Raw genomic sequence first — 17169 nt, 5'->3', positions numbered from 1 at the left:
CTTCATACGTCAAACGCTTACCGGCGGCAACACATTTATATATATTTATATTCTTTTCAAGTGACGCAATTCCCAGCCACCTGCGCCGAGTAAAGCCACTGGAATGCGTTGAAAGGAAGATGCTGGTGGTGGTGGTGGGCAGTCACCGCTGTAAGCTGTCAATATGAAAGGGGAATGAGACTCCCTACGTGGGTATCACAACATATATTTATCCAGTACAACGGTACGCGCCTCCCGGTGCGCCAACGTAATAAACAGGATGCTGTGTGGCGAGGATACATATTACGCAAACGGGGCAATGTGTTGTGGTTGGAAGCGATCGTCCACGACAGCTTTATCGACATCGGCAACGTCACGCTACACTTATTTACCACGGAGAGAGGCCTCGGCTAGAATGTGGGTAATATTACCCGAAAGCAGCGATGCCAATGAACTGCAAACAGCGCGTTTGTTTAAACGCACCCCGATCACTTGGGATATGTTTTTTTTTATCTCATCGTTATTTCTCGTTTACTAATATATTCACAGATGTGGATGAAGAAACATACATTTTACATGTTTTTCTTATTATATAAGGATGCCAGCACTTGAATGCCCGTAAATTGCATGGTAAAAAGCAATTTGCAAAAAGAAAACAGTATTTTTTTTAAGCCAACGCATTTCAAAAGCAGGATTTAAATTTACACGCGATTTTCATCGGTGACCAGGCGCAACTCCTCGTAAGCTTCCTTCAAGGTCCTGCCATTCGCTCTGCCCGTAAAGTTTTTGAAGAACCGAATATGCCACATAAGCCCCTGCAAGTGCAAGCTGCACCAGAAGGCTTCCTTGCAGCCCTCCCTGTGTTGCCTTGCCCAATACATTGGGCAGCAGCAGCAGCAGCGCCGCATCCTCCACTAGCGAGGGCTTGTGCGGCATGACTATTCTTGCCACCGCCACCAAAGACAGCACTATCACACGTCCAGTCTTCTGAGAGGTCATATCTCTTTTCAACAGACTTGGGACGACCAAAAACTCTTTGCCGGTTTTCCTCATTCTCGGCGCGCCATGTCTAACATATGCAAGTTGAGCGGCATGCTTACAGCCCTTGTCCTTATCCTGAACATACTCTGTGGCAAAGTTAGAAGCTATAACCTCCAGCCCCACTATCAACTTCCTCCCTCTTCACATTTTGACGCTCCCACAAACGAAGTGTTTGGCGAGAGCCTCCATCCCCTGCCGAGCGAGACGGGACTGAGGAGGAGCGCTCGCCGGCCTCCCCACTTGCCTTAGCCCGCTTGGGGGAGGTGGCCTCTTCCTCAGAGCATTCCTCCTCCTCTTCCACTGCGGCCTTATTTTTATTCTTTGGGTCTTTCCGTGAAGTCATGTAGATAGGTTAAAATTAATAATAAATAAACTACGACGTTTCGATCACAACACAAGCCATTGTCATCAGGAGGGGAAAAATAAGTATAACCCGTAAAAACAAAGTTTTTCACTATAAATCCTTTATATGCGTGGCGGCTAGAGTCCTCTCGTCCTCTGGCTTGAGATGGCTGCCACCTATGGGTCAGATGACTGTCTGCCAGTATTAAGCAATTGGTAATTAAATATTTAATTTGTTTTCCCTAAACAGTGTAAAATTTTGGAAAAAAATGTTCACCAACATTAATTGTCTCGCACAACGAGTCTGTGTGCAAAATGTCAGCTCGATTGGATCACGGGAAGTGGGTTAAAAAACGACCGAAAGATTTGCACGGTCGTAAGCAAGCAAGCAAGCACGCAAGCACGCAAGCAAGCAAGCAAGCGAACTTAATATAAAGGATTTAAAAAGAGGCCTTATCTCCTGGTGCCAACTAAGTGCACTGTGCTCCCAAGCGCACTATTGTTTTCATTAGTCACTTGGGAGAAGAGTAAACCAAAACGCCATTGAGAAGAGCTCTCGAGAGCTCCCTCGAGGAGAGGCCCTTCTGCCGCCAGCGGAATTAACAAGTCATTGCAGGGCTGTACCTTTGCCGTAATGCTGCACTTTGCTCTTTGTAGAGGAACGTCTTGTTAATTTTTTTTCACCACAACGCCAGCTGTGGACACGCTTTTGATGCCGCCACGTCCACGACCATAACTCTAGACCAGGGGTCGCCAAAACCTGCCGCTCTTTAAGGACTGCTTCAAGACCAGAGGTCGCAAACGTGTTTTGATTCCTTACCTACCCGTACCTCGCCGGGTACGGGTACCCGTTCCCTACCCGTACCCGTACCCTAACCGAAATGAGTGACAAACGGTTACTCACCAGTGACTCACGGTCTACCCGTACCCGTACCCGGCCGCACCAGGGTCACAAACGGGTACCCGTACCCGTACCCGGCCGGGTACGGGTAGCCGGGTATCGGGTAGGGTACGGGTATCGGGTACCCGATTGCGACCTCCGTTCAAGACGTAATGTACGTACGTACGTTACGTAATGTACGTACATTACATAATGTACGTTACGTAATGTAAAATTACGTACATTACATAACATTACGTCTCGAAGCGGTCCTTAAAGAGGAGGTACGTACCCGCACGCACTGCGGCTCTTGAAATATTGAGTTTTGTGCCGAATTATCACAAACATGGCTCTTCTCGTTATTGTGCTTGCCAACCCTCCACCCCCCGCTTGAGACGGAGGCATCGAACGCGTTTTGCTCGACCGCGACGGGCGAAACCCACCGAGGAAGGGCCCTCCGGGCTTGATCTCGATGACGCCGCGGCTGCGCGTCTCCTCCTCGGCCTGCGTCATGCGCTCGCGTGTCATCTGATACGAGTCGTCGGTGGCGCACACCGTTATCTTGTCCTGAACGCTGCCCAGGCAGTCCAGCAGGCAGGAGCCGTTGCTGTGCACGCAGCAGATTGGGGATAGAGCACAGGTGATGGCTTTGTACATTTGGAGGTGTAGTGCAGAGTAAACACCACCGTGCAGGCTTTCGCAGTGCATTCAAACAACCCAATGAACCGCAAAAGAAAGAGTGGATAGACATAAGGGCTGTACATGAACTAATACATTTGAAACATAGTACTATCTTTTTTACAGTTGTGCTGCATAGCTCTGCGACGGGAGTTTTTTGGTTGTACCGCATTTTTCGAAACGATGCCCCACGTTCGCTCCACGTTCTGGGAGCCTCTCGAATGGGTTTCTTCATTTTAATTCTAGATTTGAAGCTTTCGTGACTGCAAGGATTCATATTCTTAGGTTTTTTCGGTAAAGTCACGTAGGAAAAAAATTAAAATTAATAAAAGTAAAATAAGTATTTTATTTTACTAAAAGTAAAATAAGTATTTTATTTTACTTTTATTAATACAAATTTTTTACTTTTATTAATTTATTTTACTTTTATTAATTAAAATTAATAAAAGTAAAATAAGTATTTTATTTTACTAAAAGTAAAATAAGTATTTTATTTTACTTTTATTAATTAAAATTTTTTACCTACGTGACTTTACCGAAAAAAACCTAAGAATATGAATATTCTTCATTTTAGTTCGGCAAGAAGCTCCCAGTATGTGGCCGAAACGTCGGAGTCAGCACCAAACAACACGCGGTATGACACGAAAACGCTTCCGAGAGGGAATTAACAGCCTTCAAAAGCTTGGGATATCCAGTACTTAAAGGTACACCACAATTCGCGAACAGCAATCTTGTAAATAGGTGCACTGCGTGTCGCAGGCTGACGCGACGTGTTTAAAACGTCATTGTTTAAAAATAAATGAGTTTAAAATTACGATCAAAAGAGCACTGGACAACACTGCTGTTGTGACATAAAAAAGAACGGGAGTGAAACGGTGGCATCGGAGCGCTCGTTAATTTCTTTCTAGATATCAACACTTCCCATCTACATTGGACAATCTGGGACGTACACCTTCGACACACCTAAGAAATACAATCGTTGTGCTCTTTTGCATCGCATCCTCCATATATAAGCTCATTACCTAGTTTTAAAATCCAACTGGGACGCTCACAGTGCATGTATTGTGCTATTTATCACAACTGAAAAAATGCTTATCATCGGCGAGATGTTTTCACATGATGCTATCACACTGTGAAGCGCACTAATTCTCGAGCTACCGACAGTAGCCGTTGCAGTGCCACCAGTCAAGAACTTGTTGATTTTGCTAAGAATTTCATGTCGTGTGTGTCCCTCGCACTATTTCAGCCGTGCAAACGTGACTTTGCATTCCACGGATTACTTATTTATTCAGCAGCTGCTTTTTCTCCCCCACTGCAGACGATGACACTGTAATAACTAGTTAACAGGATGAGAAATACGATGCATATATTACATCACCGAGGCCATCTTAAATTCACATAAGTCGGCCAATTTGTGCCGTGCCAGGGGCATATTAATCATCCACCAGCCATGATGATTTACAACGCCACGTGCCTACCCTGTAATAAAAAAAGACAAACAACCACCTCTGCACATTGCTTGCTGGTGCGTACACTACACGGCATCTACATTTATTCAAGTAATATAATTGCTCCAGGGTTTACATATTATGATAACAATGCGAAACAGCGTTCTCGATTCCCAATAATAAATGGACTACCTCTCACCCACGTAAATGTTATCAAGTAAAAATGATCCACTGCGTTCCAACGGTGGCAATAAGGCAACATTAACGTTAACCGCAGCTCATACAATCCTTGCACGTATGTACGACTAACTTCTTACTCGCCGTACGCAGCCAAACGCGCTAATCGCGATCGCTGTTTGCACAACGTTGGATCTGTTTAGAATGTGGTACGACAGATGCTAGCAACGGCTCAATGGACACACGACACGATTTTTCCATCTGCAATCCACCTGGGGTGGTGGGGGGCTCTTTCTGTTTATAAAAGCACTGTAAACGGTAAGGGTCATTTCATGTCAGCTCTACACCCTTGGGGCACGCGGGGGGGGGGGGGGTGCCAGTCTGGCAATGTTTATCAGGAGCAGAGGTAAAACAAGCGGAGCTTAATCCCCGCAAAGCCTCCCCGTGCTTAACGGTGCCTTTCCTTTCACACTCCACGCCCCACCCCGCATGTGCGACTATGTCCCCGAGTGCCGCTCGCTCGGTCAGGGGCTTGGGGAGGGGGCCGACAAAATGCTCTTTGCAAAACAAAGAGAAGTCCTACAGTTTGTGGAAACTGTGCCACTCGGAATTGCGTAAACCAAAACTGTGCAAGGCTGCGGAAAGAGAAAATGCACGCAAAAAAAACGCTGATTGCTTTATTTCCCTTCCTTCAAAGAGGAGCTTCCGATGTTGGCGGATTTCCATGAGCTCACGGTGACAACAGCAAAATAAAAAAAACTGTCTGAAGCCTCTCAAACGACTATCAGACAAAGTAAGGTCAATAAAGGACCCCCAAAAGCCACAACAGTTGTGTTAATACGTTATAGTTTAAAAACAAACAGCGTTGCAGAAGCATTGCCAACGTGTTTATGAAAGGGTTCTAAGGCACTCGGTGAAACCAGGGCGCACAGACATATCCAAAACAGAGCGTAGAAAAGCACAAGCAATCTGTGTGCAAAGTGCGAAACATCAAGAAGAGCCATTTCTAATTTCTAATGGCTCTACAAGACAACGGCATCAACATGATTCATATTGTTGTTTGGTGGCATCAACTAACACTACAGTAAAGGCGTGCACATACACTTGCCTTTTATTAATCTGCTTCTGGATGAGAGCCTCCCCAATGCCGCCCAGGTTGTGGGAATATTTTACCATACTTTATCGAGTCTCACGTCTCTTTCAGGATGCTCCTACCAAGTTTTTTGCAGGAGGGGGCGATGATTGCTGTGTCTATTTCAACTAAATAATTTGCAGGCAATTTTTATTTTCAAACTATGTCACAGGACCTGAGACTAGGCTCTAAGGAAAGCTGTCTCGGGTGTGGACCAATCAACTTCAAGGACAGTGCACATTATCAGAGTTATGTTTTTTGTTTGCATTATGACTGCAGGTATTGTGGTCTATGCAAACATGACTCATTGTAAAAAAGGTGTCAGTTTTGTTGCCAGATAGAAGGGTAAAAAACCAATTATCATATTTTTCACTGGCAAATGAGGTTCCAATGATGGAGGACCTTAATTGTCCAGTGTGAAGCGAACTTGACGTAACTGTTTTGGTTACTACACCTGCATTAAATAACCAGGGCAGCTGATTGATCCGAACTGCAGTACCGCTACGCCACGTCAACGAACCACATGATGTAAATGGTGTAAAGCGTGGTGATTTATGAGTTGCGTTGCCTACATAGGAAGGGATAGCGCACCCCAATGTGCAATGCTGGTGCAGACACCGAGAGACATTTCACTTCACCATCCTGCCTAGCGTAAAAAACAAACAAACAGAGCCTACGCGTTTATTTATCTAGCACACGCAATTACGCTTTCAGCTTTATTTATAAGGTATGCAGAATTGGGGGGGGTGGGCAATTATACGACCACTAATGTGCTTGTGTCAAGAATAGATTGCCACAAGCGCCCCCCCCCCTCTCGCTGTGTACACTGTACACAAGCCACTTGGGAAACTTGGGCAGACGAGATTTTTAAACCGGCGCGTGCAGACTGCAGATAAGGATGGGCGGTGACGCAATTGCGCTGCTGCTGCTGCTTCTGCGTGACAGCAGGCTGCGGTGGGGCCACCGTACCTGTCCGTGTACTGCTTGATGCACTCCAAGCTCGCCTGGGGACCGTCCCTCCCCGCGCTCGACACATCGAAGGAAAAACACCGCAGCCCTGACAGGCATTCCGATTTTGGCACAGGGATCTTCATAACCTGCGGACAAGACAAATGAATAACAAAAGAAGCAACGACATTAGTTTATTTGTGTTGGAGAATATCTGTTGTGGAGCAGTGGTGCAGCGCACCTACAAAGCCGGTAACCCGAGTTTAATTCCCGGTTCACAGCTCGCATCAGTGGCAAGTGATGTCAGACCTGGCTGTCTTCTCTTTTCCTTCACCAATCGGCACTCACCAGTGTGGCATGTCAAAAAACACCATGACTGACATGGTGTGTGTACGGGAGGGGGGGGGGGGCCTCCATCCGTTGGCAGAATGAAAATGGCCGTCATTAATTTATTAACGTGAAAAACATGGCACGAGAAAGTTTCACATCCTGTATAACAAGCAGCGAAAAACGTCACGAAAGAAAATATGAAGAGCATATTTTTCAGCCATGACTGAACGCTGAGTCTAGACTCTTTTCAGAGCAATGTAATAAGATTTGTATTTATAGAACGCATAAATGCAACCTCAAATCCAGACACTTGGCAAATATGTGGGACATGCACAACACGAAGGCGTATATAGAGAAACCAACATCTCCTTTTACAAAGGCCACTAAACATCATCATATTACCATCGCAATGTGACAATTTAACCGCTACACCCCTCCCCGTAAATTATATGAATTGTCAAAATTCAAAAATGTGTCCAGTTTTTTTTCTGTCTCATTTGTATTCGTGCTCATTTTCTCTGGTATAGTATTATCTGTACAGTTTAGTTTGAATATTACCCTAAACGTAACGGTAACATAATATTTGCATTTAATTTAAATTAATTATTATGAACCAATTATCACAAGCATGATTTGACGATATAATATCATGAGCACAAGAATACATTTTAATCTATCAAATGATTTCGATTTAAAGCTTTCGTGACTGCAGAGATTCATCTTCTTGGTTCTTTCGGTAAAGTCACGTAGATGTTTTGTTACACGATTAATTGTAATGCAAAAATAAAAGATTCCTTTACTAAAAGTATAAATCAGTAAATACAGGAGTCTGTGGATAATTCAACAGCTACACACCTGAATATTTGTATTAGCCCTCAAACATCCACACACACAGCCCATCCCGTCATGACGCAGAAACATAATAACCCCAGGTTACATTTATGAATAGAAAGCAGTATTCGGGAAAAGTTGTACTCATTGCCACCGGATGTAGCCGAAATGTAGCTATCAATACGATGACAACAGACCACCCGTTTAACCCCGCGCTGCTGCAGGAGCTGTGCTTTGAGACACAAGTCCCCGGTGACTCACAGAGATACTCCGATATGTCAGTCAACGAGCATGAAAGCGACACAGGATGCCACGGACCGCGGCGTACGCACGCAAATCGCCCGAGAGCTGACGCAGACGCTCACGCCCCGCTGTATAGCGACGAGAGAAAATCAATATGCTCCCAAGTCTGCCTGCGTCACACGCTGCATGCGTCCGCCGATGCGAGACTAAGGACGGCCCACTCACGGCTGACCTCAGCAACCGTCCCCGTAGTCACATCAGCGGCGTGACGGCAAGCTGCGGCTACGAGTAAGTGGAGGGGGGGGGGTTGTCCCGGGTTCCGGCACAAATCCGGGACGTTTTTGGAAACCTGCGACAAGGCCAACCCCCGTAGCGTGAATTTACGGCACTGCCGCTGCTCTCCCAGATTAAAACTCGAGTTGTGATGCCCTGCAGTCAATCCGTGTCACATCTCATGTGCCGAGTCTAATGAAGAACACCCATTACAGGCATCGAACTCTTGTCAGCGCTCCATCTCCATTATTGTGTTTACAAGTTCCATTCATTTTCTGTCCTTTCCCGCAATCCCCTGCATACAGGAATTAAGATAGATTAAGACAGGGTGCTTCTGAACTTGTTTTACGTGCAGCCCTATGAGGATAAATGGCTGAAGCACGAGGCATCAAATCACAGACTCGAGATTAGAAAGGGGCCAAGCAAAAGCTGACTCAATATTTACATCTACTGCTTTCTACTGATAATAACACATTGCACGCGTAAACAAAACACAAGCACGCACCCCGTGCGCGTTTTACAGACTCCCATGGGTCCATAATAGTCAGCCGCCGAGCCATGCACGGCACAAATTATAACGCATGCATTAACTAAATGTGTTGATGCTACGGAAGCCGACCTGCGTTGTCACGGAGACAATGTAATTGCTCTGGCGCAAGGCACCTTTGCGCGGGGGGGGGGGGGGGCAGCGGCTCGTTTTTTCTTGAACCGAACGAGGATAAAGAAGCAACTCGCCGTCGCAGCGATTCCTAACGGCGTCGACGGCGCGCCGCCGGACTTGATGATGGCTTTCGCACAGGTGAAATGCCACTTAAAATGCACACTCGTGACGTGCGTGCGTTAAATCACCGTTCCAAAGACCCCACACAGCCTCCTGGTAAGTGCCTCCTGGCGCGTCACTCCTGCATCCTCGCCTGACGCAACAAGTGCCTGCATGCCGCAGACACCTTCACTTGTTTTTTTTAAACAAGCACGCCGATGCAAACTTTTAGGCGTCAATGCAGCTTGCAGTGACGGCGCCTGAATCTGCAAAGGTGCCTCCGGCAATACGATCTGCTCCAATCGCAAGTCAACAATAAATCGTGACCCCACGTGCGTGTGTCCTCCGTATGGACCCCCCGTGGTCGGTGACACTGCTAAATGGGAAAACAAGTGCGTGTTGATTGTGGTTTTTGCCACGAACGTCAGTGCGCGGATATCACGCTGTTTCAGCCAAAGTCCAACGTGAGACACGGTATCACTGCCCGGGCTTGCCACAGGGACTGCTCGCGATGTCAAAAACGAGCCGTTTGCAGTGAACTAAATAAAAAAATAACAACGTTATAACAAGATTTAATTTCATTAGATTCCGGTACAAATATTGGGGGAGTGGGAAGGGGGGTCATTGTGATGCCTGCCAACATGATTCAAGTGCTTAAGGTAATCTAGGCAATTACATAAAATACCTCGGTTTTACGAGAGAAATTGGTCAGCATCATTTATAATAAGGGATTATAAATGCAGTGAATGTTGATTTTACTATTTTCGAATCTAAAACCAGAGATCCAGTTGTATTTTGTAAAACATGCCATTAATGCCGAGGTGATGTCATACCATTTAGGGGGATTATTATGAAAATCTTCGTGTGATTAAAGCAATTGTTCTAATTTGAGAAATTACCTACCAGCATACAGCTAATCGCCAATGGCCTCCCAAGCACACAAACACAACAACGAGCATACTTTATGTAAAGTATGGCTTGTCGCTAAAAAAACGATGCCAAAAAAACACAAAGCTCTCAGCTTACACAGCTCTACCTGGCATGTGCATAACAAGCCACTTGATACGAGTTATAAGAAGCTTCTTTATCGAGAACTAGCTGTACTACCCGGCTTCGCCCGGGACTTGTATCCACCACGGCCGGCCGCCTTTGTCTCCCCAGTGGCGATGTTAATACGCCACACCAGTTACTCGTTTGAGGCTGAGTCGACCTAGGGGAGGTTCAAATAATCTTGACCGGTGGTGGCCATGAGCGGGAATCGAACTGGGTTCGCCGGGTTGGTAGCGCAGCGTAGCGTTAACCACTACACCCACCGCTCCTCACACACACAGACGCACAGACACACACACAGACACACACACAGACACACGCAGACACACACAGACAGACACAGACAGACACACAGACAGCACGCTAACCACTACACTACCGCTCCCCACACACCACACACGCACAGACACACACACACACACAGACACCCACACACAGACACACACACACAGACACACACACAGGCAGCACGCTAAGCACTACACTACCGTTCCCCCTACACACCACACACGCACACACACAGACACACACACAGACACACACACACAGACACACAGACAGACACACACACAGACACACAGACAGCACGCTAACCACTACACTACCGCTCCCCACACACCACACACGCACACACACAGACACACACACAGACACACACACACACACAGGCAGCACGCTAAGCACTACACTACCGTTCCCCCTACACAACACACGCGCACACACACAGACACACACACAGACACACACACACACACAGACAGACACACACACAGACACACACACACAGACACACACACACAGACACACACACAGACACACACACACAGACACACACACACAGACACACAGACAGCACGCTAACCACTACACTACTGCTCCCCATACACCACACACGCACACACACAGACACACACACAGACACACACACACAGACACACACACACAGACACAGACAGCACGCTAACCACTACACTACCGCTCCCCACACACCACACACACACACACAGACACACACACACAGACACACACACACAGACACACACACACAGACACACACACAGGCAGCACGCTAAGCACTACACTACCGTTCCCCCTACACAACACACGCGCACACACACAGACACACACACAATACACACACACATACACACAGACATACACATACATACAAACACACACATACATACACACAAACACATACACAATACACACACACATACATACAGACACACACATACATACACACAAACACATACAGACACATACATACACACATACATACAGACACACAGACACACATAAACACATACACACATAGTCATGACCTGGCTTTGCCCGGGACTTGTATCCACCACGCCCGGCCGCCTTTGTCTCCCCAGTGGCGATGTTAATACGCCACACCAGTTACTCGTTTTGAGGCTGAGTCCCTCCCTCGCCACTCTGCCTCCCTCGCCACTCTGTAGAGGACGTGAAATTTGTATGAATTTACCTCAGAGTGGCGTGTTGGGTGTCGAGGCCTAGCACCGTGCAGAGCCTCCCGCCTTGCCTGATTTTCCCACCCGGCGAACGCTGGGTACGGGTGCCGGTCCCCCCCCCCCCCCCGCGCTATTAAAAATGGCGTCCACCCCGCGGCGAAAAGTTGCTACTCGTTGCCAGGGGCAACCGCCGTCCAATGAAAGCGGCGAAGGCGTCGTTAGCTGTTGCCAGGGGCAACCGCCGTCCAATGAAAGTGCGTATGGTCCGAAATCCACACACACATACACAGACAGACAGACATGCACGATTTTATATATATAGATAAACCCTCCACCAGGTAATGCATCACTATGCAAACCTTTAGTGACATCAATTTGTTGGACTGGACAATCCACTGTTGGGTAAAGGCCTCCCTACACAGCACAGGTCATGGGACATAATTTAGCGTACTTGACCACGTAAACTCCTTTGTCAAGGCTCTCTCCTCCTCCGACCCAGCTTAAAAATACGCTGCCAAGCTTAGCAGTGTTCATTAGGACGCGGTCTTTCCGACAGCCCTGTTCTTCACCTGAGGACGGCTGCTTGCGTTATGGCCAAAACGTCGTGAGAATTTTATCTTATTATGTTTTACTTTTATTATTTTATTATTTCCCTTCTACGTGACTTTACCGAAAGAACCAAGAATATGAATCCATGCGAGTCACGAAAGCTTTAAATCGAAATTTGACCACGTTGTTTACAGCAAATTAGTGAAATTGGAGAGCATAGCAGAGTACTGTACAATGTATTTTTCCACACTGCCCTCTGCTGACAAAGTAGCCAATGCAGTGATGTCACAAGTACTTGAATGAAACACGTAAATCGTGACTGTCGTATTTTTCGCACAGATATTACAACTGGAGCCAGACTGCCCTGGGGCACACAGGATAGAAGCATGCGCTTAGATTATTTGACTGCTATAAATTTCCACGTGATAAGCCACTTCGTTGAGCTATCATTTGTGGCCAGGTCGCTTCTGAAAAAGAAGCTCATAGCTCATTGGGGTTTACCTGGTAAAATAAAAATTGTTAATTTTTTACGTCACTTGCTTACTTGACCTATACGTTGCACTATCATGTTTTTGTATTGTTTGTTGCATCGTTCTGACCCGCCCCAAATGGACATCTGTCAAAGAGTTTTATAGTTCATCGGCTTCATCCTGCAGCGTAAATAAAGATTCTGATGAAACTGTATTGAGAAAGTGTTAAACCGTTCCTCTAGTGCATGTACATGCATGTGACATTGTGCTCAATCCTTCACTTCATTCATACATCACACGAAATCCACACAAAGCTACAGCCGGGAAAATCAGTCCATTTAGTTAATGAGTCAAATAAAAAGTCTAACCGACTACTTTATTTTGGGTAAATTACTCGGGCTCCCTCAAAACATTACAGCTGTCCCGACATCCTGCCTCCTGAAGGCAGGAAATTCCCAACAAATCACAACGAGCGTGACAAGGCTGATGTCATCAAACCCCTTCCTCTATCTCCCGTCCAGTGACACACGTGGGAACAGACGTCAAGAGTATTTTGGCATTGTCCGATTAAGGGGCGCCAGGGTGGCGAGATGTTAACTACCTCGCCTGATATGCTGGAGGTCGTGGCTTCGATCCCGACCCGACGCCTGCTGCTGTATATTTGAAGTTTGCGGTGTCTCTCTCTCCCTGTGGTCGCGTGGATTTTTCTCTGGGTCCTCCGGTTTTTCCCTCCACATTTAGAAGCGTGCGTTTACGAGTACTTGGCTGCTATAAATTTCCACGCGAAAAGTCACTTCGTTGAGCTATAATTTGTGGCGAGAATTTTTCTGAAAAAGAGCTATATAGCCGAGTGGCCTTTCCGTGGTAAAAGAAAAAAGTTATAAAGTCCAGAAACCAAACCGACAATCGGTATCCTTATCAATTACAGTACTTAAATAAAATCGAATAGCCCAGCTCCAGCCTGAACCTGACTTATCCTTGGAATTGTGAGGCAACGTGGTAGGGCAGCATAAAGGAGCGTGCCAAAATTAATTGTTGTACTGTACTTATTAATTAAGAATTTTAATTTTTTACCTACGTGACTTTACCGAAAACACCTAAGAATATGAATCCTCGCAGTCACGAAAGCTTCAAATCTAGAATGTACTGTACTTCTCTGCTGCCTGCCTTGACCAACCCACATTGACCAGCATGAAGTACCGGATGATAATCCTCACGAACATTTTCCAGCAGTGGATTTACAAAAGGGCAGTACATGGACAACTTACTATCATAGTTACGGCAACTGCTAACCCTTAGTGCTACTACTGCGGTTTGGGGTGCGCTTGAAAATGTAATCCAATGTTGCACTGTACATACGTTGAGATTTAATCGTATTTTACCGCGTTTCTAAGCTTCATCTAATTCAGCGGGAATTTCGTGTAAACCGAGTATATAACAACGATAATCTATTTTCGCCATCTTTGCGGGCACTGCACTTCTGCTGCTGCAGCATACGGCCAAACTCTGTCATCACCGACACAAATGATGGTACATCACTATTGCTTAAGTCCAGTTACCATAAAACCCACTGGCTGCATTGCCAATAACAGGATGCAACCCGATTAGCCGAGGTCCAATAAAAGGGCTGCATTTTTCACAAGCAAACACAAAAGAATGCCATTTAACTGAGCTGTTAATTTAAAAGGCTCGGCCTGCCACTGTAGCAGGAGACCAGTGTGTGTGTGGGGGTTACAGCCAAACCAAAAAAAATAAACTTATTGTGATTCACTTTTGTTACATGATCAATAGCCCTAACTTTTCGTAATCAGTCTTGAATAGAACATGTGAGCGAAAGCAGGCTCCAGGTGCTCTTTGGGTGCAGCTGTAAAGTTGTTTTTTCTTCCAGCGCTCGTATGTAACGTAGAAGCACTGTTAACATTCCTACATTAAACACGATACACGGTGGCCACTGGGGTTTTTTTATCAGTAGAGTGGGCACAATGAAAAATGTTGTTGCACACACAGCTCTTTCAAATGAAGAGCAGGTTTGATAATTGACCACTATACATACACAGCAGTTGTCCAGGCAATGTGAGTGGCCAAAAGTTGTTTTTGCTGTGATGACACAATGTTTTTTGATGGTATCCACAACTTGAGGTTTTTTTTTACATAACAAAAGACCCCAACCAACATTGTTAATATGCACGATGTCGTAGCCACCCGTTGTAGCCTGTTACTCCTAACCATGTGGTGGTGGCCAAAACGAAACACAAGTTAAAGGATCTAAAAAAAAGATCAATGGTAGCAAAGTGCAATAATGCAGCCACCATGTTACCTCCGGGTGATGTGCACGTCACTGGATATTTAAATATCTGCACAGACCTCCTATAAATACATGAGGACACTGAGTTTGCTGGCACTCCTTTCTCTAAAATACATTCGCTGGCTATATAGGGGCATTAAACACTTTAATTTGTGCTCGTCAAAAAGACAGCAGAGCCCAAAATTGATTCGCACACAAGGAGCCGTGGCACCATAATTAGCGCGCTTACGCCGTGAATGCAGCAACGCGAGTTCGATTCCCAGCCACGGTTATCGTCAGTGCGTGATATCCGAGCTGGCTCTTGGCCCCCCCCCCCCCTTCTTCACCAACCCGCAATGTGAAGCAAGGCCACACAAGTCCCACGACTGATTCAGCAGCGGCCTGACAAAGGGTTTCACGAACCTTCGGGTGAATTGAAACAGATACCATGGGTAGGTAATGATTGAAACTCCCGGTGAGCTCCGTGAGTTCTCACCACTTTGGGTCACAACTCGATTCAAGCATCAATATTTGTCTCTTCCGTACCGTCAATCATTTGTTTTTTCTCTGTAAGGTAGTTCCGGTCCGTACGGTGCTGCTCGTACAGCCTCTCATTTGTGACGTGACGTCTCGTCTGTTCTGTATATCTCGTTGAAACAAGCTGGTGTCATTTCGTTAGACAATTAGCCTCACAAAAAAATGTCAACGCACGTAAAAAAAATCATTACTTCTTCCGGAAAAAAAATGTGATGTGTGTACACAACGAGTTTATCAATGTTTTTTAAAAGCAACGAATCATTCCGGCTCTCAAAATGTATTGCACAACCACCGCGTGTAGAGAGATTGCATTAACCTTTCTCAAAGCTCTCTTTTAACTGTGCTGTAAGGATCAGTCACCACTCAACGAGACTCCGTTTGGCATTTAAAACATCCTGCAACACCCCAATATGACTGTCACGGCGAATACAAACAGGATGTGACTACTCCCAGCATTACTGGAAACCCCAGTTCACGTGAATGTAACCCCAGAGTCGCTTGACTAAGAAGAAACATTCAAATAGAGGTAACCCCACATTTTACCACTGCCATATATATATGCGCACGTGATCACACTACATTTTTTTGTGTAAGTTTACTGGGTCATAGGATTTTCCAAAAATGCCAACAATTGGGTACAAAAGGTACGAGAAGTTTATGCGCGAGAGATGACAGTAGCATCACAGCTGTGTGTAACTTTAAACCCTGCGACCATGTCATGCATATGAGCACAGTGATGCTGGGGTTTTTGAATTCGAAAATAATACGAAGCCAAGCTACTACCTCATCAGAAAAGCAACATATTATGCAAATAGTATAATAATGCGATTACGATTGTGGCCATGTTGACATAGCCTTTAAACTACCGTTAAAGGTAGAGTTGTTTGGGCAGCTTTGGATGCCTTAATCCAACATTTTGGCTGCTTATCACGTTCGTTCAACTTGCGAGAGTTGCTCAGCCACAATTAAAAAGGCACCAGCCAAACTGTACATTTCCACATGCGTGGGCATGCACAATTACACGGCAACTTCAGCCTCCTCCTCTTATAACGAACTGCCGACACAAGCCCACAAGAGATTGAACATACATCAACCGCATGTACGCCGACAGATTCGGCTAATCTTACAACCAGGTTGTTTCTATACACACGTTACTGCCGAAGCCAGAAACGATTGTAAGAATATACACACGGTAGGTAACCTGCATTAGACATATGGTATAACATTATAACATGAATACACATACCGTACAGAACAACACATGAAAAGTGAAGTCAGTGCTTCTGCAAATTCACACTTTGCTCGATGATTGCGTTTCGTTTGGGGTTTTCCTTAGATTGTGGCATTACTAAACATAGGCCTAGCTTCGTTCTCTCTTCCTCTCTGCGATAACACACAGAGCAGTAATATGCAGCCGTCACCTACAGCCAACGAGGCAGAGTATACATCGCCACAGGGGCATATCCTTAGTGACGGCATTCTAGTCTCACTCCGCACAATAAATCACTCGGAAGGCATGCAATCCCATCAGACCGGGGAACTTAAACAGGGTTGAGCCTGGATAGTGCTTGGATGGATGATCACATTCACACAAAATACGTGCAGTAGGCATTGTGGGCAGGAGAGGGCAGTCTAGAAAAATCTAAACTTGTATTTGTACTTATGCCACCATCAACTTTAACAAAACGAGCATTGTAAAATATGGATAAATAACCCAAACTGTCTGGACAGTGTGGTGAGGC

General features: G+C 45.8%; 1 protein-coding gene across 1 annotated transcript in view; it reads right to left on the bottom strand.

Annotated features, from left to right (window-relative positions):
* LOC133354228 (RNA polymerase II elongation factor ELL2-like) overlaps positions 1-17169 on the bottom strand; it is a 53369-nt gene that overhangs the window by 20543 nt on the left and 15657 nt on the right. Inside the window, 2 exon segments of the mRNA XM_061570910.1 lie at positions 2686-2849; positions 6647-6774. Coding sequence (XP_061426894.1) covers positions 2686-2849; positions 6647-6774 — 292 coding nt within the window.

Source organism: Lethenteron reissneri, chromosome 46 (genome assembly GCF_015708825.2).
Source record: "Lethenteron reissneri isolate LAM-NWPU_2019-01 chromosome 46, ASM1570882v1, whole genome shotgun sequence".
In the NCBI taxonomy this organism is placed as follows: Eukaryota; Metazoa; Chordata; class Hyperoartia; order Petromyzontiformes; family Petromyzontidae; genus Lethenteron; species Lethenteron reissneri.
The sequence above is the reverse complement of the archived record's forward strand: the minus strand, read 5'-3'. Positions and strand labels throughout refer to the sequence as shown.